Raw genomic sequence first — 24707 nt, 5'->3', positions numbered from 1 at the left:
TCACAATTTCTGCCTGACTTGACAAAACGAATGAAGGTAAACATTTAGCCTGGTTCATTTAAAAAAGACTGACCATGACCTCTGAAGGTTTGTTCTTTTGAAGACGACACTTGATCATGTGTTCATGTAAGATGTTGCGAACCTTTTCATTTCATCCCTTACAGTTAATTCCCAGAAACACAAAACTAAAGCTAAAAACTTGAGCTAAAAACAAGGAGGAACATTAAAAAAAAAGTTAATTTGTTGATATGTATCTACCTGGAGCTCTGTGAGGTGGAAACTTGGCTGCAGCTCCGAGGAGGAGATGTGTTGAAAAGGTGGCATTCCCAAATAACTGCCGGGATATTAAAGGATTTCTCATGCATGAAAGAATCAAAGCAATACTCCAGGTATGTGTTTGATAAGGGAATAACATAGTAACACGATATAAGAAAAAGTCAATTTTATATCATACTGCCCCTTTACAGAATTTTGCTCACCAAAAACATAAGCAAAGATAGAATAAATTTGTAAGAGTACAGATATTTCTTCACAGTGCATATATTTAAGTTTTTCAAGGAAGATTTCCGGGGATACAAAACTCTGATTAAGATAAAAAATATTGCCCTTCTTACAGATGACAGCAGGAGTAACTTCATTACGCGGTTCAAAGACTAGATCTATAGGTCTTAAATTGAGATGTACGTCACATACAACATGCAAGTGGGAGTCACACACAACTAACACCTTTGAGGCATCATATCCTGCTTCAGCGGAGATGAATGATTTCCCGTCAGGGCCATTTGCATTATAGAGAGGAGAGAAACCGCTGCTGACTCCGGCTGAAATACAGACAGATTGATTTAATTCCATTAAGTGAGTTACAGCGCCGATGAGGCAGCAGCTGATCTGTAACAGAGGACAGGACTGCTTAATGTTGCCCTGGCAGGACGTGACAGTGAAACCCTGCAGTGTGTGTGTGTGTGTGGGGGTGTGTGTGTGTGTGTGAATATCACATCACATTGCAAGTCATAGTGATACTAGTATGATTGAGGAAAGGGGGTTGACCTAATTCCATCTCTAAGAGCCAATGGCTGCCTTGCAGAACTTAGCAGAGGTTTTCCAGCCTTATGTCCAATATACTCATTATAGGAAGTCATTTTGCTTCAGAATCAAGGACAGATAGAGGAACGGAACACTGAATGAGATTATGTGAATCATACAAAGCATATGCACCCTATTTTCTTCACATGAAATAAATGATTCATATTTCCAGGTAAAGCTAAGCAAATTTTGTTCCGTTGATGTTTGAATTTTATTGTCTTCTGATTGCAGCTGATTGACTACAGGGATCACATAATCAAATCCATGAAAGAAAAAGTTACTTTCTCTGGTGAAATTTTTATCATAAATCTCAAATCTGCAAAAACATGAAATGATCAGATTTTCATAATTTTTGCAACTTTTAAACAAAGACTGACATTATTAAGTACCGCAATGTAACAAAAAATTTTAAATCTTGTTGTATGTATTTAAGACTCTATTTAAAAATATTTTAAAATATTTTCTGACAACAAAAAATAATGGATTAAGAAGACGTTGCTTCTCAGAAAGTACCTGTATTCTTCTTTTACTTAAATTTTCCACTAGAGGGCAGAAGATACATTTATCAGTACCTCAGATTTTTGAAAAAAATGTTTGTTAGGTTCATATAGATCTGAGAAATAGATTGTTTTTTCTACTTTTGAAGAAGAAATAACTTAATAATGAGTGCAGTATGCTGCACTGATAATCCTAGCTTTAAAGTGTTTTTTGAGAGAGAAAAATTTTATGTGTGTGTGATATTTTAATAGTGTATTTGTGCAATTTCAGTCTTGTGAGTGTGTGAGCATGTAGCAGTGTGTGTGTGAGCAAACACTTAAAATGGCCCCCCATGCTTTTGACCTACAGTCTATGTGACAAAATTAAGTTCAGTTTACTTGTATTTTATGTTTCATGTGAAGAAATGAGTTCTTTAATAAAGGACAGTCTTGCTTCTTCAAAATTAATAAATTATGCAAATACACTTGTTGAATAAACAATCTTAATCTGATTGTTGGTTTGAAAATAGTAATGTGTTAGATTACTTGTTAGTAAAAAAGTGTGGTATATTGAATTTATGCGTTCTGACATCACTGCTGACATAACCATCTTTAAAAGTCCTAACAACTCTACTACTTCACCTGTTGAAGGAAGTCCTACCAACGTCCTTTAACATCTTTCATTAATGACAAGCATTTTAGGAGAGACTCCAATCAACGAACTGTCAACGTGAAGCCCAAAAGACTGTGTAAAGTTCGGCCCAAAATTATTCATTAAATTAAATTATTCAAAAAAATTTATCTTTTCCTAGGGTTTTATTGGCCTTCATGCAAGTACAAACAAATGGAGTAAATCAGTCACTTAAAGTTTGTAATACTGGCTTTTATTTTTTTGTTTGAGTTCCCGTAAAATGCTACAAGGTCAGAATTTATGCAGTAAAAACCGATTACAATTAAAAGAATGTGACAGGTGTTCTATAAAACACACCTATAAATACAGTTGAGTTGTTCACCCTCTTTCCAAATATGTGTGGTGAACAGATTGTAACATGCAGACTTTACTTCATTTCCAGTATTTAATCCTGGAAATGAAATGGAAGGTCAATCTCAAGCTTGCCATTACTTGTCCTCATGCAGGTTTGTACTTCCTCTGAAGGTTGCTGCACAAGACCATAAATTGCATTGATGATGAATTAGTTCAATGATCCTGTCCACAATGGGCTCATACAGTTTGCTGATTTCATCCAAGTTGAAAGGAGGAGTCTGGTCAACTATTTTCTTAACTCATGTTACAACCTCCTAGTAGACCTGATTGAAGTTGATCTAAATATCCAGACTTGTTAGAATCAACAAACTCCTGTGTTTTCTCAATCACTGCCTTCAGGGTGTCATCTAACTTTTCCAGCATCATGTCAAGACTGTCGATATTTTTCACAAAATCTATGACGTCATCAAATATCTTTTTTATACTTACTTTGAGCTCAATCATCTGTCTTCCAATAATCACCTCACCACTTGGCAATTGCACTTCAGGATTGCTAAATTTCTCAAGAAAATAGTCATAGTACACTTTCACGTTTGCATGGATGAACTAATTGGTTGCCTCCATCTTATTAGCAATGCTGCCGGTTAGCTTCTTTAGGAGTTCGGGAAGAGTGGTCAAGTCATCATTCAGTGGTGTTCTTAAAGAAAATGGATATCTGGCTCATTTGATCATCATAACTGATTGCGATATTATAGGCTTCGCTGACACGGTTAGTAGCAGAATACTGGAGCATCTCCAAGCTGCTTGTGATTCGGTGTTTGTCAGAAAATTCTTCAACAGAAGAGATAATTGATGGGAAATTTGTCTTCAGGTGAGCAATCAGATACTCAGGTGCCTGCATGTACACAATGTTGGTGTTGGTCGTAGAGGATTTGATCAGCAAGACGTCAAAGTCAATTTCTGAGGACATCTGCATAGAGAAAAGGGATGTTAAATCACTCAGTTTTTTTAAGTCTCAAAATGGTAGTTGTTTTGTAAAAAACTTACAGGAGAACGGCTATAGAACCTAGCACTCATTTGGGACGGGTCTCTGCAATCAAATTGAAGGCCAAAGAAGCCAGACGACGGAGTAGAAACAGAGGTGTTAACAAGGTCTCTTTCTACAACATATTGCAGCCTCAGATCAGTGAAAATAGGACTGGTGATGCCAAGATTCAACTTCAGTTGGGCAGCACTGTCAGAGAAAACAAGCATTTTAATAAAAAAATAATAATAATATGAACAAATTCTCAAATACCAGCACGAATATCTGCAAAGAATATTTACCTTTCATCAGCTTGGTGTTTCCTCCTTAAACAGGACAGAAAAGCAGTTTAATATTTATTACTTATATTGAATGTTATTATTTATCATCTAAAATGTGTAAAAAATTTAAAATATTACCCCAAAGGTTGAACAGCGGCATATTCGATATCCAAGTTGAGGAGAAACTTAGTCAGGACAAGATTGCTGACCATGTTCAGGAGGTCATTCTCAAACGTTACAGTGGTGGAAACTTGGAGAAGGAATAGAAATATTCACTTCTGAGGTCAGCAGTGTGTTAGTTATGGGATGGTAATGGGTATATTAGAATTTTTTTTATCAACTCACCTTCTATGCCATAATGCAAATCCTCAATAGGAGAAGTGGCAGTGGATCTATACGTGATCTTGACGGTAGAAGCACTACACTCCACTTCAGTGAATATGTTTGTGTTGTACACTGGGCTAGCAAACTTGACATTTGAAGTAATCTTCTGCTTGGATGGGTTCAGTTCAACAACAGCAACAACAACAAAGTAAGCAAGGTCACCCAGGCTGCTTGGCTGTTTTATATCAATCTCAATGTCAGATTTCAGTAATGATGGTTCAAAGTCAATAATGGCCTTTGCATTGTGTTTTCCCTCAGTTTTGAAACTTAACAAGTTTGCTCCATTGTTGCTTGAATAGGTAAGCTCTACAAAAAGACGGCCCATTGAGGCTTCAGCAGCCAGCTGTTGGTTTACATCTATGCCGAGAACTTTGGTGGTGCCATGATTAAGCTTGGCATCGGCAATAAACTTGCAAGTTGAGCGGACAGTGTTTGTATTTAGGTACACAACAGCCTCATTGTCCAGAACACCTAAAACTAGATAGTTTTCCAATGCTGTGCTGTCAATGTTTGACTTAAAGGATGACTCCACTGAAAGGTACTCTTCGTCTCTTTCTACTTTCACAGTGTGCTCTGCCTCAACCTTTCCAATAGCGTTTATACTGGGAATGTTGAAATCACCCTTTAGCTTTAGAGTGGACTCGGCATTGGGTTTGGAATATGGATTTGCAACCAGATTTTGTCTTGCTTCCAGATTGAGTATAGGCAGGGCAATAATTGATGATGTTGATACAGAGACAGTGTTCATGCTATAAGCACTGTCATGTGTGCCTTTAATGTAACGATTTTCCAGGGAGAGAGAATTGGCTATCTTAATTCCTCTCTTGATGCTCAGGTTGGTGGTTCCTTTGAGTTTTGTGTTCAGCCCTTCAAACACAGATGTAGTGGTAGCTCCTAGGCGGAACACAAGATCATCTTCAGCAAAAAGCAAAGTCTCAGCATTAACGTTTATAATCACAGACTTAAAAGAATACTCTGAGTTCAGTCTACCCATCGAGGGTATCTGGATCAGACCCATCACATCAATAATTGGGGCAGTGGTGCTTTTCGTGTAAAGGATCTTGGCATCCATATTAAAAGTCTGCTCAGTAGAAGACAGAATATTTTTGAGTCCAGACTTCTCAAACAAGTTCAAATCATCGATAGGTGGAGAATGGAAGTCCACAAAGGGTAGGTCGAGTTCAGGAATGCTAATTGGATATTCCAGGAAGGACAGATCAGTCTGACCATCCATTTCAATTAAGACACCAGCATGATTTCTGGTATTGTCTGCAGTGAAGTTGGAGAACAATTTGTACTGGTTGAGGCGAGCCAGAAAGGCTGCATTCACCTTTTGAAAGTCAGGTCTTATGTTGACAAAGTAATCATTCTGCAGGTCTATCTTGGCATTCAGAGATTTGAAAATGTTGACCTTGGCATTTGCTTTGTTTTGTATTTCAAAGAAAACTTCAGCAGGGCAGACTTTGAAATTGGCTGTGTTAGAGACCACTCCACTATCTGCACCATACAGTTCAGTGTCATGTTTTGCTTTCATCTCAATCTTCATATCATAAAGACTGACAAGACCTGATGCCTCAAGGACACTGTTCTTGATGAATAGTGCCCTTCCCTCATTCTGAACATTAAATTTAAAAGTGCCAGATTCAACTGTTATGAGCTGTTTCATTTTTAGGATTTCAGACTGTGTGTCACCGGTGAAGGATAGGCTGACAGTCTCGGGGTTGAGAGAAAGCTCAAACTTGCTCTTGTGATTGCAATCATGACTGTTCATTTTCCCTTCTCCTGTACTTTCTACCCCCAAATTTAGTGTTAAGCCATTTTGCTGCACAACTGTCTTCTGTTTTGCAGTAATGTTACTTGAAATATCAGCAAATGGTACATTTACTACATGATTGTAAGTTGTGTCAACAGTAGAGGTCATTCCCCCTGCGACCGCAACGAAAGCTGTGTTAATCAAGTTGGCCGAGTAGGGTGCAGTTTCAACCATAACTGCGGTTTTTGCTTGTGCTTGGGCTATTGCTTGAGCTGAAAGACCATACAGAGTCACAGATGCCTGATGGTCGACACCTAGATAAGTGTGTTTGAATGTTAAAGTTTCTGCAAGGACAACACGGTTCATCTTAGGGATTGCGATGCGAGTGTTGCTGTCAAGCTTATAATTAAGGATTTCCGAAGTGGGAGATGTGCCCTGAGAACTAAAGGATCCAGTGAATAAAGGTGACATGTTGTTCACAGTGGAGTTCTGGAACTCGGCAGATGTCTTTATAGTGTACATGGGGGATTGGAATCTAATCTCACCATAAAGTTTACCAAAGCATGGAAGCATAATCTCATTTGGAATTGTTGGCAGCTTTATTTCTGGAATCTCCAGAGCTTTGGCAAACTTTTCTGTATCTACTTGCGGAATGCTGGGAAATGTGAATTCTGAAAGAGGGATTTCTGGCAAGGTGATCTCAGGAAGCGTCGGGAGGTAATTCAAAGTCAGATCTCCAAAGAAAGCATCTGGATCAGGCATTTTGATTTCAATGTTTACAATGAAATCAATGAGTTCAATGATCTTCTGATTGATGTCATCAAATGAAAGAGTGAAAGCTTTCACAGTGTACATGCCCAAGATGGTAAACTCGGGCACGTTAATTTCTGCTGGAATCTTAAACTTAGAACCGAGCTGTAGCTTTGTGGAAGGCACAACAAGATCTGTGAGAGGGAAGGTGAAGGATGGCACATTGATTTCAGCTCGTCTCACTTCATTCAAAAGACTTTTAATGATCTGCGAAATCTCACGAACAATTTTCATATCAGGCAACACCTCATTTATTTTATTAATAACATCAATGATGTTGTTTACAATAATATCTATTCCGATTCCGAATAAGAAATTGATCCCATTCAAAAACGCGTTAAGTTGTTCTCTGATGTCAGGATTTCTGATTTCCTCTTTTATGTATTCAGCAAATGTCTTGATGACATGTTCATAGATGTCTGTTGCAGACTTAACTATTTTTGCAATTTTTATTTCTCTCAGATGCTCTATAAAGTCTCGAATAGATGATAGCACTACATTGGCAAATTCACGTGTCGCCTCAAGTTTCTCCGAAATTTTGAGAGTCCTAATTATCTCATTTGAGTAATTTCTATACTCTTCAATAATTTGATTAGTGTTGTCCACAATGTCATTGTAGTTCATGGACTTTAACTTTTGGAGAATGGTTTCAATATACATTTTGAACTGTTCAATTATATCGTTAACCTCAGTTGTTTTTAAGTAGTTAATAGTGGCTTGAAAGATTTCTATAAATCTGTTGGAAATTTGTGAATTCTTCACAATTTTTACAGCAGCCTGGATAGTTTCCTGAATTCTCAGTTGTTTAATAAGGTCTTGTGCTTTTTCCAAGACAGCATGAGCCTTTTGGTCAACTTGAAGATATGCAACTAACTCTTTCATCTTAGTTAAAATTACCTTAATTTTGCCAGCAAGGTCAAAGTCATAAATCTTACTCTTAATCTCTTCCATTGTATTATTCAGCATGTGTACTGGAATAACATAAACAAATAAATCAATTGCCTCTTTCATGTGTTTAGATGACATCATTAGGTGTGAGAAGTCAAGCCAGTCAAGTCTATCTTTAACGTTAGTTATGATGGCCTGTACTATAGCTTTGATCTGAAATCGGGTTTCGATATCAAACAGGAATTCAATATTGCTGCCTTTAAGTTTTTCTAGGTCAATTTGTTGGATCAGTTCACTTATAGTTTCAATCCCATTAACAACTTTAGCTTTGAGCACATTCAAGTGTTCCAGAACATTTTCTATTTCCTGACTGAAGTTTTGATAGAGTAGGTCTGCGAAGGTTTGGATGTAAGATGAGAGATTAATGAAAACTGTCTCAATGGCTTTCCTGAGACTTTTCAAAGCTGCATCCATGTTCTCTCTGGTGATGGCAAAACTTTGGCTAAAATCACTGAAAAGCTGTTTCAGTCGATTCACTTTGTCTTCTAAGTTAATTTGAGCAATAAGTTCACTTACTTCCTGGGGAAGAGTCTCAAGTCTTGCCCTCACCTCACTTTTGTTGAGGAAATTTTGCAGAGATTCTGCTACAACCACAATTAATTTCTTGATGCTCTCCATGAAGACGGGCAGACTTTCAATCAAGGGGACATGAATAATATGACTTTGTGTGCTCTTGTCATACTTGAGGAAGCCAGAGATGGTGAAATCTTGGTTCTCTGTGGAGTCTGTGTTCATGATGTTTGTAAGGATTATGCCTTGAACCTCAATTCCAACCCTCTCCTTAGTGTTATAAATCTCTATGCCTTGACTAAGTTCATGCTGATTCATTTTAGATTTAATTTTAAAACTTGTCTTTTGCTCCTGGGGTGTTAGAACAGTATTTATGTTGTTATGATATGTGGTCTCAAAGGAAAGGCGGTTATCTATCTTCTGGGTCACCGATGCTCTACATTCATGGGAGCTGACAAAAGCAAGGGGTTGTGCTCTCAGAGAGGACTTGCTATAAAGTTGGGCACTGTGCTGTCTATAGAAGGTAATATCCCCGTCTCCATTGAACATGGCATCAAGGTTGAAATCAAAAGGAACAAAATTGCAGCGCATGGTGTGGTCAAAGCGAATAGTCTGTGAGTTAAAGCGGACATCGTTACTAAACCGTGCAGCAAGGCCAACAATTTCAAGCTCGGCGTTGTGGCTCATGTGAGTACCAAATACCTTTCCAGTGGTGCTGTATTTTGCATTTGCACTTAGATCTGCAAAATTAATCTGGTATGTGTGCTTTATTTCATCTACTCCATATTGGGCTGTCAGTTTTCCAGTCAAGTCAATCTTGTAAAGTTCTGCCAGTAACTGTGCATCATTATCAAAACTGGCATCCAAAAGTTTCAGGTGGCTGTTAATTTTTCCAGAGGCAGTGTGAGACTTCAGGCCAAAGATGATATCGTGATTATAAGAGGCATATTCACTTGCACCAGCTTCCACCTTTGAGTTGAAGTCCAGACTAGAAAGAGTGATGGTCAGAGTGTTAGAATTATCCACTTTGATATCATGAATTGCAGCCTTGTTGGTAATGGACAGAGTTGCTCTTGAAGCATCGATTCCAGCATTGAAGGTGTTTTCTAAAGAGAGTGGGCTTTGGAGAGAAGTTGTTCCACTTGTGCTTAAACCATCTTTGTTCATTTTCAGTCTGGCCTCATGTGTAACTTCATTCTCAAAAAGCTTTATGTTGGCATTGCAGCTTACTGTCAGACCATTGTCATCGAAGGTGGACATAAGTATGGAGTAAACGCGATTATCAGAGTAGTCTCCATTTGTCTCAATTCTTATAGTGGCTCTACCAGCACCAGCAGAGCCTTCAGCCTGGTTGCTAATCTTGAGCCCAAGAGCATGAGCCGTTGCGTCATATTTCATCATCAGCCGACTCTCTTTGAAAGAAATTTCTGCGACATGTGTGAAGACGTCTTCCAGGGCTTTGGTGTTTGATTTAACGAAAAATTCACCATTGCTAAGGGACCCTGAAATTTGGTTCTCGGCTTTAAAAATGGTTGAATCAAGTTGGATTTTAGAATCAATCGTGCCCTCTGACCTGAATGGGAACACAGAAATTGCCTGGACTGAAGTGGTTGTGCCATAAATTGGTCCAGCCTTGAACAATCCCTCAAAGTTGTTGTCAACTTGAACTTCTTGAGTGTTGATTTCAGTCATGCTAGTGTGCTGTAGTTTTGCATTAATGCCAAATTGACTTGTGGCTTCGATTTTGGTGTTTGATTTCAAAGTGAATTTGTCTGAGATAACTCCATCTTCTTCAGTACTGAAACTAGCTTCGAATAATTTATGGGTAAAAGAGCTTCTCAAATGAGCCTTGATGGATTCGGTTATGGACACCATCCCAGAGCCTAAAAGAAAAGAGAAAAAACATATGTGAAGAATAGCAAGATGACCTACTAATTATGATGCCCTAATAATTATGTACAACCAAGCAAATTAAATTTCTAAAAAAAAAAAATCCCCATAAAATGTATAGCATAGTGTCTCTGCTTTCCCAAAAAAATGTCAGCAACTGGTCAGGCCTAATCTGGTCAGGCCGAGCTAACCTTAAGCATACCTTAAGCATACTTAAGGTTAGCTCCTAACCTTAAGTATGCTTATATAAAAAAAACTTCTACAATATCTCAAGGCGAGACAATTCAAAAACTTTAAAAATAGTTTCCTGGGAAACTTCTATTCGTTATTCTAAAAAGAGGCTGTTTTGTTATTGGCAGCTTAAATACTGACATATTGGTAACACTCAGGGGAAAAATAATCTTATGCAAAGTGGCCAAATCCATCCATCCATTTTCTTTACACCCTTGTCCCTTAGTGGGATCGGGAGTGATGCTGGTGCCTATCTCCAGCTAACGTTCCGGGCGAGAGGCGGGGTACACCCTGGACAGGTCGCCAGTCTGTTGCAGAGCATCCCAAATGATTTCATTACTGTAGAAATAGTTGTAGTAAAAAACTAACCAGAATATTTTGACAAAAGAGACCAAAGTATCTCTTCACTGAATGAAGGATGACGGAAATGATTAACATGCTTAACAATCATAAAATACCTTCAACTGCTACAGAGAGGATGTCAATCGGGGAAGTTCCTTTTGCATCAAACTTCGCAGAATAGCTAGGTGGTTCTACAATGTCTTTTCCAGCTGCAAGTGTTGCCTCCACATCATAGAGATTGCTCTTTATCAAGGTTGAAAGTTCAACTTTGTTAAACACAGGAACAGACACAGCGAAGCTGTCTGGAACAGCAAAGTCGGGCATCGGGATATTTCTGGCGGGAATTTCCAATCCAAACTGGGGTATAAACAGCTGAGGAATGGTTAGAGCTGGTGGGAAATTTAGGTCTGCTGGTGTCTTTCCTCCTAGAGGCAGCGGGATTACAAATGTGAAGCGATCATCGTTGAAGTAGAAGATAGCCTTTGCATCACTGTTAAAAAAAAAGAAGCAAGTCCCATATATAAATGTTTTTGATTATGTAAACATATACTATTAAAATTAGCTTTGATTTACTAATCTTACGTTTTCAGGAAGAGTTTCTCTGGCAAGGAAATATCTGGTATGTCGGGCAATCTGAAGTTTTGCATGTAAGGGAGTATGTCAGCACCATACTTTTCCATGTAGTTGTTTGCCGCCTAAAGAAATCACAGGTACGTTTTTATTATTGTTGTTGTTGTTTTTGCTTTGTTCACATCTCTGACAAATACATTCTGATGAAGGACGTATACCTCCACAAACTTTCTGAAGATATGGCGAACTTTCATGTCGGTCTGTGCCACTTGCATGTCAAGAATCTCGTTGCCATACTGCTGGATGATGTCACCGTTAGGCAAGGAGGTGGTTTTTGTGTCCACATCAGACTTGAACTCCAGCTCAATCTTGCTGCCATCTGAAAACATAATTCAATACCTGCATTATGTCCTTAAAAACATCTGTCATTCATTAATGATTCAGTTTTAAAAAGAGTTTGGAAAAGGGAAAAGTTCAAAGAGATTTGAACTTTTCTAGCTCAATTAATCAATTGTTCGGTGCATTCTGCCACAAACTAGTTGCTGTCAATTTATTTCCAATTAGACAACCACCAAAGTAGAATTAGTTGCAGTCAAACTTTCTTGCACATAAGAAAAAGAGATGACAGTAAAATGGGATTACCGTATTTCATTTTAATTTTCTGCTCAGAGGAAACATCCATGACCTTAATTTCATTCTCAAGCTCCAGTTCCAGTGGATCATCATGTTTCAAACTAGCAGTGACAGTGGATTCAGCGCTGATAGAGGGCACCAGGAGCTGGACTTGCAGCATGCCTTCCTTTTTTTCCTTCAAACTGAAAAATGTTATCAGCCAGTCAATCTAGGGCCCCGTTATTGTTATTTTACGTATTCATGTTGCATTTCTTACTTAGCACGTGCAATCAGGGAAACCTGAGGGACGTTCTTGTTGATGAGATCAAGAAAGATGGAATGAGCTCCTTTGACTTGAGCGTTCCCATCAACGACGCCGAGCCTGATTCCGGCCTCCACATCAAAGTCAGGGATCTGAACGTCTGCTGTGATGACATTCTTTTCTCTGTTGTATTTCATCTCCAGTTGGGCTTCAGTTGGCGCTGCTCCTGTTGTTGATCATGCAATGGCGACTTAATCCTTCTTGATTTATCCAATTAAAGCAACATTTATACTGATCCCTACCTTCAGCTCTCAAGATAAACTTCAAAACATCAACCTTCTGCTGGCCCTTGTCTCCCTCCTTGAGGAGCTCATATCTAACAGTGGCTGTGTACTCCGTAACTTCTCCCGTGGGATGGAGCTCCACAACAAATCTGTGTTGTTAAGTTGACAGAACCTGTTAGCTCATCACATGCTATTTTTGACATTACTGGTAGTAAGGAATTTCAAACTTACTTGCTGTCACTGGTCAGGGGGAAGTAGGGTGCAGTCTCATGAGAGAATGCATCAGCGTACTGCAGAGCAGAGCAGTATTTCATGCCAATGAAGGCAGGAGTGCACTTATTTAATTCAACTTTGTCTTTCACCACTGGAGGTAACATTTTCACGTCTGATCCGATAACTGCCACAAAGGAGTTTCTAAATTGCAAAAGTAGCAAGAATTTAAGTATGCCTGAAAGATTAAAACTTAAACTTAAAACTTAAAAAAAAAATGTTTGAGCATTTTTTTTTTTTTTTGTATAGCTTACATTATTTGGATTAGCTTGGCGGGGTTTGTTGGGGCTGGGATAGTCAGCTTAACGTGGTCACGTCCCACTGAGACCTTGGCTCTCATCCCACTCTCGTGGAAGATGTTGGTGTGCATCTCTAGTCCAGAATTGACATATTCAGGGATGTGGGATCCAACCTGAGTGACAAACTCAATGCCACCAAATGGCATGAAAGTCGCTGTGCTCTGTTGGTAAACACAATAGAAAGATTGACGCAACAAGACTTGAGTTGATGCTGTGAAAAAGTTATAAGCATCCTGTTACCGTAGCCATAGATAATCACCATGTCGCGAGCAATCTGAAGTCCGCCTTTGAAGCCTGGGGTGAAAGTACCAGACAGTGCAATCCGTAGAGGTACTCCAGTAACAGTTGGAAGGAAGAATTCATTGTCCATGAAGATGTAGTGGGCAAAAATTGTGTTGTCAGGGCTAGTCATCAGGGATCTTAGTATCTGTGCCAAAAAAACGTCCACAAAGGATATTTAGCAAATTACTTATGGATTTTTAACAAAAACTTAACTTTCAACAAGAACTGCTTGGTTCTGTTTTTTTGAACTCACTTCCTGTGGGAACATCTTGAGCATCTTGTCAATCAGCCTGCCCGCAGAGTAGGTCATCTCCTCGATGTCATTAGTCCTGAGATATCCCAGCTCATTCCCCAAGAGTTTCAGATAAACCATTGCTTCCGGAGACTGTGCAGTCTTCAGATCATTGACCAGCTTCCCGAGGTTTTGTCTGACCTCGCTCACCAGGTTGTTGGAGGTCTACATGAAAATGTGCAAAATTTCTTAAAATTGCCTGCTCTACACAACCACCCCACCTCCCCAAAAACATGAGATGAATATATGTGAGTATTGAATGCTGCTTGAAGTACCTCCCTCTTCATCCTGTTCCTCTTCAATGCAGGTATGGCATTCTCCAGGATCTCATTGACTGCTTGTGGCATGTTTTCAGAGACAAAGTACATTGTCTTCAGGGCAGTATCGGGGAAAAAACCATTCTCTCCAAACAGGGCCTCAATTGTTGGTTCAAATCCTTCACCTGTCATACCAATCTGCAAAGATTGAGATTTTTTTTATTCCAAAGAAACTGTTTTATCTTAGCAAAATTCCTTAGGGCACAAAAGATGCTAAATAGTTTAAAGTGTTCACCTCCATCATGTCAATCTCAAAGCCAAAAGCCCTCAGAGTCATTTCAAGCATAACTTCCTTGGGCAAGTAGCTAACACCCTCAAAAATCATGTTGCCCTGCACTGATCCAATCTTGTAGTTGCGCGAAAACTTGATTGGGTCCATTGTGGGTCCGATTTCATTGCCTTGCAGGGCATTCTGGATCTTCTGCCTCAAGCTGTAGGAAGAAAACACACTCTACTAAAAGAATGACAATAAATGTGCCGGCATTTTATTCTGTGGCATTGCTCGATCTTACTCTTCGGTTTCTGGTTCAGATGAGGACAGAATGTTGGTGATGTGGGAGATCACAAAGCTCCTGAATTGTTGGTTAGCCTCGCTGGACAAAGCATTGATCAGCTGTGTGAGCTCACTTGGCTGTGGGTCCTTCATAATTATAAGATATGCAGCAATGCGTTCTTGGACAGGGTTGCTGTTGTCCAAAAGCACCTGCATAAACACGTCCCTTGTCTGCAATCGACGGACGTCAGTGAAAAAATAAGATTAGTAAAGAAATACTGACAAACAAAATAAAAATACTGACCAGAGTTGTTTTGCTTGCCTCATCTGGGACTGGAATCTGCCTGTATACTTGAATAGCAGCCTGCTGCACTATTTGGGAGGCTGCAGGCTCCTTCACACACTGGATCACAGCAGTCCGTAGTGCAGGACTAACAGGAATCACAGCGGGAGCCATATTTCCAATCACCTGAAAACAAATTCAAGCCAATTTTCAGTTGGGATTACCTCACTCTGGAGATTCTTAAAAACACATTCAGATGAAGAAGTGCTGAAGTTTGACAGCTCAGACTTTTATGCCCAAAATTTACGCGATGCAGATTTAAACTTAGGAAATTAGCACCTAAGCATTTTCTCAATAAATATATTTCAAATGACTCTTACTGATGTAAATTCATATTGTTTGTCAGTAACTACAGAAGTAATCCACACATAAAAAATCTGCACCAATACCGATATAAATGTATGTGTAAGTACAATGACACATGGAGGACATATTGAGTGTATGGAGAGAAGATGCAAAAAGCCAAAAACACCTAAAATCTGTCAGCGTTTGGAAAGCAATCCTGCTACCAGTCAGTGCTAATTAACGGTTTTGTCCCAATAATATAATTGATGGTTTATGAAAAGATTTCTAATAAACTAGGTATTACATAAGATGCATCTTTTAGCGTTATTGTTGCAAAGACAATGGTTTGTGTAGACTTCAAATTAATAGATTTTATATAAAAATATACCCCCTGCCACATGTTACTTTCATTACATATTCAGTACATTCTGGACTTTTTGTTTGTATTTTGAGGTAGCAGCTGTGATACTTGCCCTGAGTGTCATGAATGTGTGGTCCTTCGCCCCAGTACAGTCGCCCAACTGGGAAGCCATGAACTCGGCAACAGAGTGGATCTCTGGAATAGTTTTTTTCTCAACTTTGTAAAATCTGTAGAAAAGACACAATAATAAATGCAGAAGAGTAAAATCATACACATGGTAGAATAGCAGTATTTCTGATTAATTTTACTCAAAACAAAGAAATGGTCACCTACCGTTTGACAACATTGCTCAGAGCATACATGATGGGCTTACTAGGTTTGTATTTGGCCATCTCGAGCAAATCATTAATCAGGAGCGCAGATGGATTGGACATCAGTCCCAACGCGAAAACAGCAGCGTCGACCTCGAGGTCCGAGGTGTCGAACGTCCTGAGGATATGCATGATTGCACTGCTGCACTCGGGGGTTCCACACTGGGCCAGAACCTGGTAGGTCAGGAAGCGGGACAAGGCGATGGCCTCAGGAAGGGCAGCCTTCAGGGTTTCAGTCTTCATTCCACGGACTGTGGAGATGAGGGTGTGGAAGAGATGTGCCCTCCTCTCTCCTTCGTTCTCGGGCAAATTGACCAGTTGTCTCATGAGATTCACAGCCACGTCTTTATCCTGGATGCTGCTCTTGTCCTCGACAATCTCCATGTTGAGATCCTTGACATTATTGTCTTAATATAAAACAATTAGACATCTGTGTTAATTCTTATAATCTGCAAACCGCAATGTAGTTTCCAAAAAGATTGCTTGAAATGTTTAATACCATCCTCAAAACTTTCCACAGTAAGTATTATTAAAAATAATACATGACATCAGATATTTTCTTCTTAGCATTCAGAGTCTTTCACACTTAAGGACTTTCATATCATCAGAATAATATCAACAAGACCAAAATATAGCCAGAGTGAATACAAAATAATGCTCTCATGTCAAACCCACTTGACTTTTATCATTTTTGTACAGCACTTTGGCGCAGTTTTAAACCTGTTTTAAAAGTGCTATATAAATACATTTGACATTGACTCTATATGTCAAAGTAAAATTTCCACACATTTGTCTTTCTTTTTTGTTTCTTTTCTTTTACTTAGTAATCATTCCACTCACATTGTTCTATTTTCAGTCTCAGCCTTGTTGTATAAATCTAATATATTTTATAGATGTTGTTCAGGCTTCTTGGTTGACATGCTGAGTGAATCTTCAAAGCACTTTTTGGAGTAATTTTAGTGGACCAGCCTCCACTGGGAAAGTCACTGTTACAATATTATTTCCATTTGAGGATAATGAAACTCACTGCAGTTCTCTGGAGTCCCAAAGGATCTGGAACCTTTTCCAGACTGATCAATGTTACCGACTTGTTTCCTTTATATCAAAAATATGATGTTTTGTCTTCTGAGACTTTTTGACCTTCATATTGTCAGACTGACTTTCTTGATCTACAAACCAAGTAAGACTGAACTCAGCCGTTCAAATAATGTGTTTATTGACACTTCATTCATCATGGAAAAGTTCCATTTTGTATTTACTCTTGGTAATGTCCATGGTTTACTTGAACTGAACAACAGATTTTTTTAAGTCACATTTTGGTTGGACGAAGCGCTTGTTCAAAAACATATTCTTAAAACATCTTCAAAAAAACATTTAAAAAAATAGCGCTTAGAGTGTCTCCTGGTTGGATGTTGTATTTCTTTTTTGTGAAATTGAAACAAACAGCTAACAAATGGCTGCCAGTCACATCATGCTACTATTTCATAGATTGAAATGGTCAATTCATTCTAGCGTACCCCCATTTCCTACCCTTCAACAGACCAAGTGTTTATCCTTTGTGTATTTATTTATGCTGGTAGTTTATGCATATAAGTAATCACAAATATACTAACATAACTTCATTTTCTGTAGATTTTTGACACCATTCTTACCGTTTACCTGTATGATTTCTATTTATTATATAAATGATAATAATTAAATTACCATGGTCACTAAATTACAACATTCTGACTGGAAATTTTTTATGATTTCTGAAAAGCGACCTTTAACAAAGGACTTACCACGTTCAAACACTCTGTCATTGTGAGAAGAAACCTGGACCAGAGTCAACTCCTGCTTTCCAACATTGGTAAATCCATATTTTCCCCTGTGAAAAAAAACAACAAAACATATAAACATAAGTGAACAGAAATCTAATCATGAATCTTCGTTCATTAAATGATAAAACTCTTGAAGGATTTGATTTACTTGTGGGAGAAAGGAATGACGAGGTGTTCTTCGGTGCAGGAACCGGAGGTCATGTGTTTTTTCTCATTATCAAATTTGTAGTTGCATGTTTGGGAGCTTCTGACCAGCTGAGCCAACGGATAGTGCTATGAATTAGGACAGTGTGAAGTTAGTAACGTTGACCACTTAAAAAGACACAGGAGAAATCTTTGTGTCGTCGCATAACATCAAGGTTTTATGAAACTGCATTGCTAAATCTCATATTTAAGCACAGATTCAACACAGAAAACATGAATAAGATTAAATCTGTCCAGAATAAAATTTTTTATTTTTCACATGTTTTATTTGTGCCAAAGCATTTCCTGTGATCTCCTTGCAACATGACTTTAGGGAGTCTTACCATGCCAGTGAGGAGTGCCAGAGGGCTGCTGTGATCTTTTATGGGCACAAACTTGTCACATGTGGACAGATCCCTGTGCAGGCTGATGTCAGTGTCAATGTCCTCTCTGGCGTTGCTCGTGTAGGAAGTCGTGCACTTGCCATGGATGGTGGGCTAACATAAAGATGGAGAATTAGAGAAGATAAATGCATGATGGAAATTGGAAACATTCATTTAAAGAGCTCCTCGTGCTTAATGGCAGCTTCGGTAAGGCTCTGTGAAAAGCCTTTAAAATAAGTAAAAACGTGAAATTTAATAAATAGTTATATTAATAAGATCACAGCTGCAGCAACATCCGTTTCTGTAAAGTTATGAATCTGAAGGAAATAATAAAAAATCTCTAAAAGGAAGTTGCTGCAGGGGAGCCAGCAATGTTGGTACAGAGGATTTCCTGGAGAAAAAAAAAAGTGCATTTTTATTTATTTTTTGTGTGTTTTATTTTTTATTTATTTTAAGGCTTTTTGCACATTTTTAAGGGGTGCCATTAAGTTTAGCATTTTTCTTAATAAATTCCACTACCATGTTGCGGTTCTTCTCTTCCCCCAGCAGAGGCACAGCCATGGCGGAGACAATGCCTCTCTTGAAGTTCAGAATAGTTGTTGTTTCGCCATCGGCAGGGAAGAGCTTCACGTCATACTCACCCTCAACAGCAAACTTTAGAGGATACCTTAAAGAAAATGTGTAATGTTTTTTTTTTTTTACTTATTTATAAATCAATTCTTCTTTAGAAGTTTTTCATTTCTTCCTTTTAACATCCGTACTTCAGGTGGATTATCTTACCGTTCCATTTCGGCGGCAAAGCTGTCAGAGCTGGCGGCTGGAAGGAACACGGGGTTGCCATTCGCGTCCGTGTCCACCACCTCGCTCAGACTGCAGCCTGTGGTGTGCAAGATGAAACTGCACATCTGTGGAACTTCGATCTCAACCTGTGTAAAAAAAACAAACAAAAGCTTTCTATTCTGTCTTATACAAAATGAACAGGAAAAGAAAAAAAAAGAAATCGGATGATTATAAAACAATGTTACCTTGCAGGAGGCCTTGGGTCCATTCTTGAGCTCTGAGGCTCCACTGATGGCATTCAAAGATTCAGCTTCATATCGGTATTCATATTTGTGCAGGGGCTTGTACCTTTGGGCCACTAGAGGAGATCAAATAAAGATGTGAAGCATCTTGATTCTGTATCATGAATGTTTGAACATTCTAAAGGAACAAAATGCCAGAAGCAACTTACGCAGACAGGTTGAAAATATTTCGTCTTGGGCAACTGTTAATGGAAAATCAGATTAGTTAGCATTTTTTGGGGGGTAATATTTCCCCGAAGGGTAACAAAATAATGATATATACTTGACTTGTACTAGTGCAGTTATAAATGATAAGGCTTAAGTCTTTATTAATTCACTGGTTGTCTGTGTTCAAAAAGTCAGCAAATACAGAAAGACGTCATCACAGTTCCTCTGGTCCAAAGTGATGCCTTCAGATGTTGAACAGTTTAAACCTTAAATTGATTTGGTATTTTTGTGGCCTTAAGCATAATTTATTTTATAAATAATTAGACTACATCACAAATACTGTAAACCATTTAATCTAACTAATATCCAGCTTTACTGTATATCAAAATCTGTCATCAAATATCAAGTTATTTTCATCCTAGGCATGGAAACACATTTTTCAGGGAATTTTAATTTAGCCATTCATAAGGGTTCTTCCTCAGACCAATACAAAAAGGAAAACATTGATACGAGAGACGTGGTCAATGTTTGGCAAAAGGTGCTTAATTTTGTCTGAAGTGAAGGTTTATTGAGATTAAATAACAAAACTGAGTTGGTCAGCAAGTGAGTAAAGGAGCAGAGACTTTTTGGAGATGAAAAGTCTAAGTTTAAGGATTAGTTTGTGCAACACAAGCAGCAAAGCTATCTATGGTCAACTTCATAAAAAATGAAAACAGTGAACAAAAGATTAACTCAATAAAAATTGTAGTTTTTAAAAAATGGTAAAAAAAATAAAAAATAAAATAAAAAAAAAGTTAAATGGTTTTTAAATTACAATTTGTAAAATTGTAAAAAAAACTATGTTGTTATTTTTATTTATTTTAGATTAAAATAAAACATCACCTTAGATTAAAATACTACTACAGAAAATTTACTTTTAATAAAAATACATTGTTAATAAGAGACGGCTCCAAATAAATAAATATTCATATTTACTATGAAATGCATGGTAACAAAAACACTGATTGTTTTTGATCAGTGGCACATGCTGCCTTATTCTAGAAAATAAATAGGCAGCATGCTTTCAAAATTATTTATATTTTGAAAGTATTAGTATATCTAAATTATATATTTAAATTACATTTAGTCACTTAAGACTTAGAAATCAAAGATTTGACTTTGAACTTGACTTAGACTTGACTGAAAGACTTGCAATCTGCAAAATAATGTTTTGAACATAAATTTAAAGTAACACTGGGATACTTTTAAAAACTCATTAAATTGTTGCAATTCAAGTTAAAGTATTTTACTGTTTAAATATGAGCACATTTAACCATAGACCTATGATGTTAGATGTGTTGAAAGGTACTCACTAGCCAAGGCTGATATACTGAGGAGCAGCAAAAGGCAGAGCTTAGAGACCCCCATGGCGGGCTCGTTGCAGCTCTCTCCTCCCGGGTTGGTGAGTTCTCAGTCGAGACTGATGTCTCCGTCTCACCTCGGATGTTTTATACCAACACCTGGACTCTGTCAGAGGGCCTCGAAGCACAGACAGTGCTTTGAACGCTCAAAGTCCACTGCACACTCCTGTGTGGAGGGACAAAGGCAAAAGGTTTGGGAATGTAGATCGAAGCATGCTTACAAAAACTGATAAGTGGTACTTCTTGTACTTTATTTTAGATATCAATTTTATTATATATCTCATTTATTTGAGTTAAATGAGATATATATATTTTTTTCTTTGTGAGGACATTAAAAGTTACTGAAATGCTCTAATTTTATTTGTTGCTTCTAGCTTTTTTAAAATTATGCTTTAAAATTATTCTTAGTGCTCTCTATTTTTCAAATGTGCATACACAAAAAGATAAATATGCTTCGTGTCAATGAAAGTTATTTAACTATTGTATTATTTAGATTAAAAGAATTTCATTTGATTTAGTGAAATATTGTAATGCAACACTGCAGAGACTAGATTTAGTCCATGAAGCATTTAAAAAAAAACAAAAATTGTCAGTCTTGCTGCAGAAATCAAAGTTCAGTCTGTCCAGGTTGATGCTGCAGTCTGAATTAGGTCACATATTGGTGATCACTGTGATCAAAGCATGATTTAGACACAAAGTCCCTGCAGTCTTTAGTGGGAAAATATAATCTTATCAAAAACTTCATAACTTCATTCCTCTGAAGAATAACTATTACTCTGGATTTATTTTCTTAATTATGTTACATTCAGTTGGTCATTTAGTGTTTTTTTTTTTATTGATCTACCTAATCAGTGTTGCTGTTAGTATATTAAACACTAACATTTGTGACCCATTTAACATACATTTTTTAAAAGGATATTTGAGAACTAATCACGCACAGACTTTCAAATGTAATTATTGCTTATCAAGACAAAAAAGAAGTTATTTCAGATGTTGTACTTACTGCGTTTGTCTCTGGTACAAGAGTCAGCTGCTTGTTGTTCCTTTTCCACTGCCAACAGTGAAGACAGAGAAAACATTTACCAAACTTTTTTTGGGGAGTAAGAAGATGAACTTTGAGACTTTGATCAACAAATACCCAGAAGTCCATGCATGCATCGATTTGCTGTTAGAATTTGGGACGACAGTTTTATTTGTGTCAGCTTTTTTTTTTTTTTTTCCCCACAAAACTGTTAAGTTGTTCCTTTCATTGCGTCTTATAATACACATTTCAAATGGCCACGCAATGTCTGAGAGGTCACACAGTTCTTTACTTTTAGTTCTTTTGGTGACTTTTTCTGTTTCTCAATCTGAATGTTATGCAATGATGAGTTGCGTTTTTATCTTTAGATGTCTGTACAAAAGAGTGATGCAGTGACTGCCAACACAATCTTCACTAAATTTTTCGCCTTTAGCAGACACAGACAAATGTTCACTATTTGTAAAGAAAGAGGATTTTTTTTTTCCAATAACAATATTAGTTCTTAGTAGCAAACTAACAAACTGTCAGAGGGGAAAAACAAAGACTTTTAAATCTGGGACTTTACTCTATCAGGACACAATAAGGTAGAAATAGTGTGTAATAGAGAAAGAACCTCATGACTCAATGACTTATTAAATCCCATTTCAGCAGCAATAACCAAAAATCTTTTTTTTGTTTTTTTTGTCTGACTAACTCTGACATTGTTGTGGAGAAACTTCTATTATATAACTTTTCATCTGCTCTTTGAATTTCCAAATTGTAGTCAAGCTTTAGCAGACAGATGTGCTCACATTTGCTATTCCACTTGTTGCTTGTTGTTCATTCAGATGCGGCTTTGTAAATCCAAGCAATTTTGTATTTGTCTCTGCAGTGAGAGGAAGCTCTTTCTTTTGCTATTCTTGTACAGGCTGATATTGGACTGATTTTGCATGGGGAAATTAGCAACTGTGCTTAAAATTTTCTACATCAGGTGAATAATCTTTAACACTGCAGGATGATCGGCCTCAGTGTGTTTGGAAAAGATCTTATGTTGCTTCTCTGTTAGAATGGCAGCAACAGTTGCTTCTCTGATGTCTTTTTGCATTGCCTTGGTGTTAAACACAGCCTTGTACGCTATAGATAGATAGATAAACTGCAAAGGCTGATAAATAGCAGCAGTGTGGTGAGAAAAGGTGTGGTGTAAGGTATTGCACACTTAACACTGACAGGTTTATCATGTCCTGATACATGAGCCATATATTAGAAAGAGGATGTACTTTTCTCTTTAGCTCTGACTGTGCCTAAGACTAATGCTGCTTACTGGATAAATTATTCAGTGAGCAATTCGCTCTCCTCTGTTGGGAATTCACAATGTGCATGATATTCTAATGTTGTGCAGGTCTGTTCACTACTCCTACTGATTGTTCTCTGCTATATATATAGTCTAAACTTGCTCAAAGCATTTACATTATAACTAACATATTTTTTATTTATTTTTTTTATCAAAAGCTGCATATTTTTTGTAAGCAAGCATGTTTATGAGACATGAGTATGGATTTGCAATCAATCTTTTTTTCCTCTGCTGACCCGAATGGAGTTCAGTTGAACTGACTGAGGTTTGGATTTGCCCTGGTAAATGAAGAACAGTTTGGAACTGAGAAAAACCTCTAGTGTCAAAAGGAAACAGGACTGGGTACGGCTCTGCAGTAATGCGAAAATATGCAAGTGCCTTCTCTGAAATACCTTTGTAGTGGAATTTGTGCACGTACGAGTAATGGGGCAAAAATGACTGCTGACCGAAAAGAACAAAGTCTTTCTGAAATTTGCACACAAAAAAACAACAACTTTATGATCTCCAAAACTTTGGAAAATATTTTATTCTGTGACAAAGTGCACATTTTTGTTGTTTGTCTATCTCAGTTCATCTGGCATAAAACATGACATCATTTCATAAGCTGAGAACATCAGACTTCTAGCCAAACATGACAAACGTCCATGTCTGGAGCTGCTTTGATGAAATTGATCAGATCATGGATTTTACAATTTCCCCTTTTAAAAAAAACTAAAAACCTTGGTGAATGAATATTGATGTATAACAATAAATCGTTCAATGTTTAAGAGTGACAAAAAAAATCAAAAGCAGAGGACATCTGTAAATATATATGCACAGAAGCACTATTCGTTTTCAGTAAACACCTATTTTCATCAAAATTTGGACTTATTTCAGCATTCGACCTTTTTTTCTTTGTTGTGATTTCAAAGACTGCAGCAAACCTGCTCTTTGCTTCTGCTTTTTTTTTTTTATCAGGCCAAGGGGATTTTATAAACAGCCGATCTATTTGCTCACATCTTTTGCAATCAGCTTGTGAAATCTGGCAGCGGCTTCAGATGAAAATAAAAGCAGAAAATTAAAACGGAAGAGCTGAAAAACAAAATTGAAATTATTCATAATCAGTCAAAAAAAAAGAAAACAACAACTATATGATGAAAGTAATTTGTGATACCAAAAAAAAAAAACTTGCAGAAAACCTGCTTGGCAGCAATGGGAGCTCTTACCTAATCAGTTATTAAGTTCAAAGGTCAGTGCTCTAATCAGCTGGAAACACTGGTTATTTAAAGAAAAATCATTATTAACAATTGTTTGCTTCATATTTTTAAGCATAAAATGCATCTCTGTGTAGTCTCCTGATTGTGATATTTTCAGATGGAACATGACATGAGGATTTGTGAAAGACAGTAGTTTTAGCGTTATCAGCTGTGTGCTTTGCTCGGTGTAATCAGGGCTTATCTCGAGACTTCTTAGTCACATTTCTCAACCTGCAGTACAGCTTGTTGCTCTCAGTGGTTTCACAAAGAGTTCAGGAAACTGCTGTTTCAAAGTAGGCTTTCAGCATGATTCGATTGCAGATTCATGTTCGAACTGTCCGCGTGTTT

The 24707-nt window shown here is 37.6% G+C and overlaps 1 protein-coding gene across 1 annotated transcript; it reads right to left on the bottom strand.

Moving 5' to 3' along the window:
• Positions 1-2421: 2421 nt before the first annotated feature.
• apobb.1 (apolipoprotein Bb, tandem duplicate 1) lies at positions 2422-21865 on the bottom strand. Its single transcript, XM_008397579.2, has 30 exons — positions 21777-21865; positions 20726-20939; positions 19376-19408; positions 19170-19282; positions 18925-19070; positions 18664-18811; positions 18106-18258; positions 17727-17851; positions 17540-17625; positions 15721-16165; positions 15500-15614; positions 14721-14867; positions 14418-14629; positions 14141-14336; positions 13864-14043; positions 13550-13753; positions 13274-13441; positions 12970-13175; positions 12677-12859; positions 12464-12594; positions 12177-12387; positions 11930-12102; positions 11506-11666; positions 11300-11412; positions 10834-11207; positions 4195-10137; positions 3988-4099; positions 3871-3894; positions 3592-3778; positions 2422-3514 (listed from the first exon to the last, which is right to left on the bottom strand). Exons 2-30 carry the CDS (start codon positions 20778-20780, stop codon positions 3227-3229), a joined length of 10632 nt encoding a protein of 3543 aa, XP_008395801.1. The 5' UTR covers positions 20781-20939; positions 21777-21865; the 3' UTR covers positions 2422-3226.
• Positions 21866-24707: the final 2842 nt, after the last annotated feature.

Source organism: Poecilia reticulata, linkage group LG21 (assembly GCF_000633615.1).
Source record: "Poecilia reticulata strain Guanapo linkage group LG21, Guppy_female_1.0+MT, whole genome shotgun sequence".
Lineage (NCBI taxonomy): Eukaryota > Metazoa > Chordata > Actinopteri > Cyprinodontiformes > Poeciliidae > Poecilia > Poecilia reticulata.
This window is presented reverse-complemented; position numbering and strand designations above follow the sequence as displayed.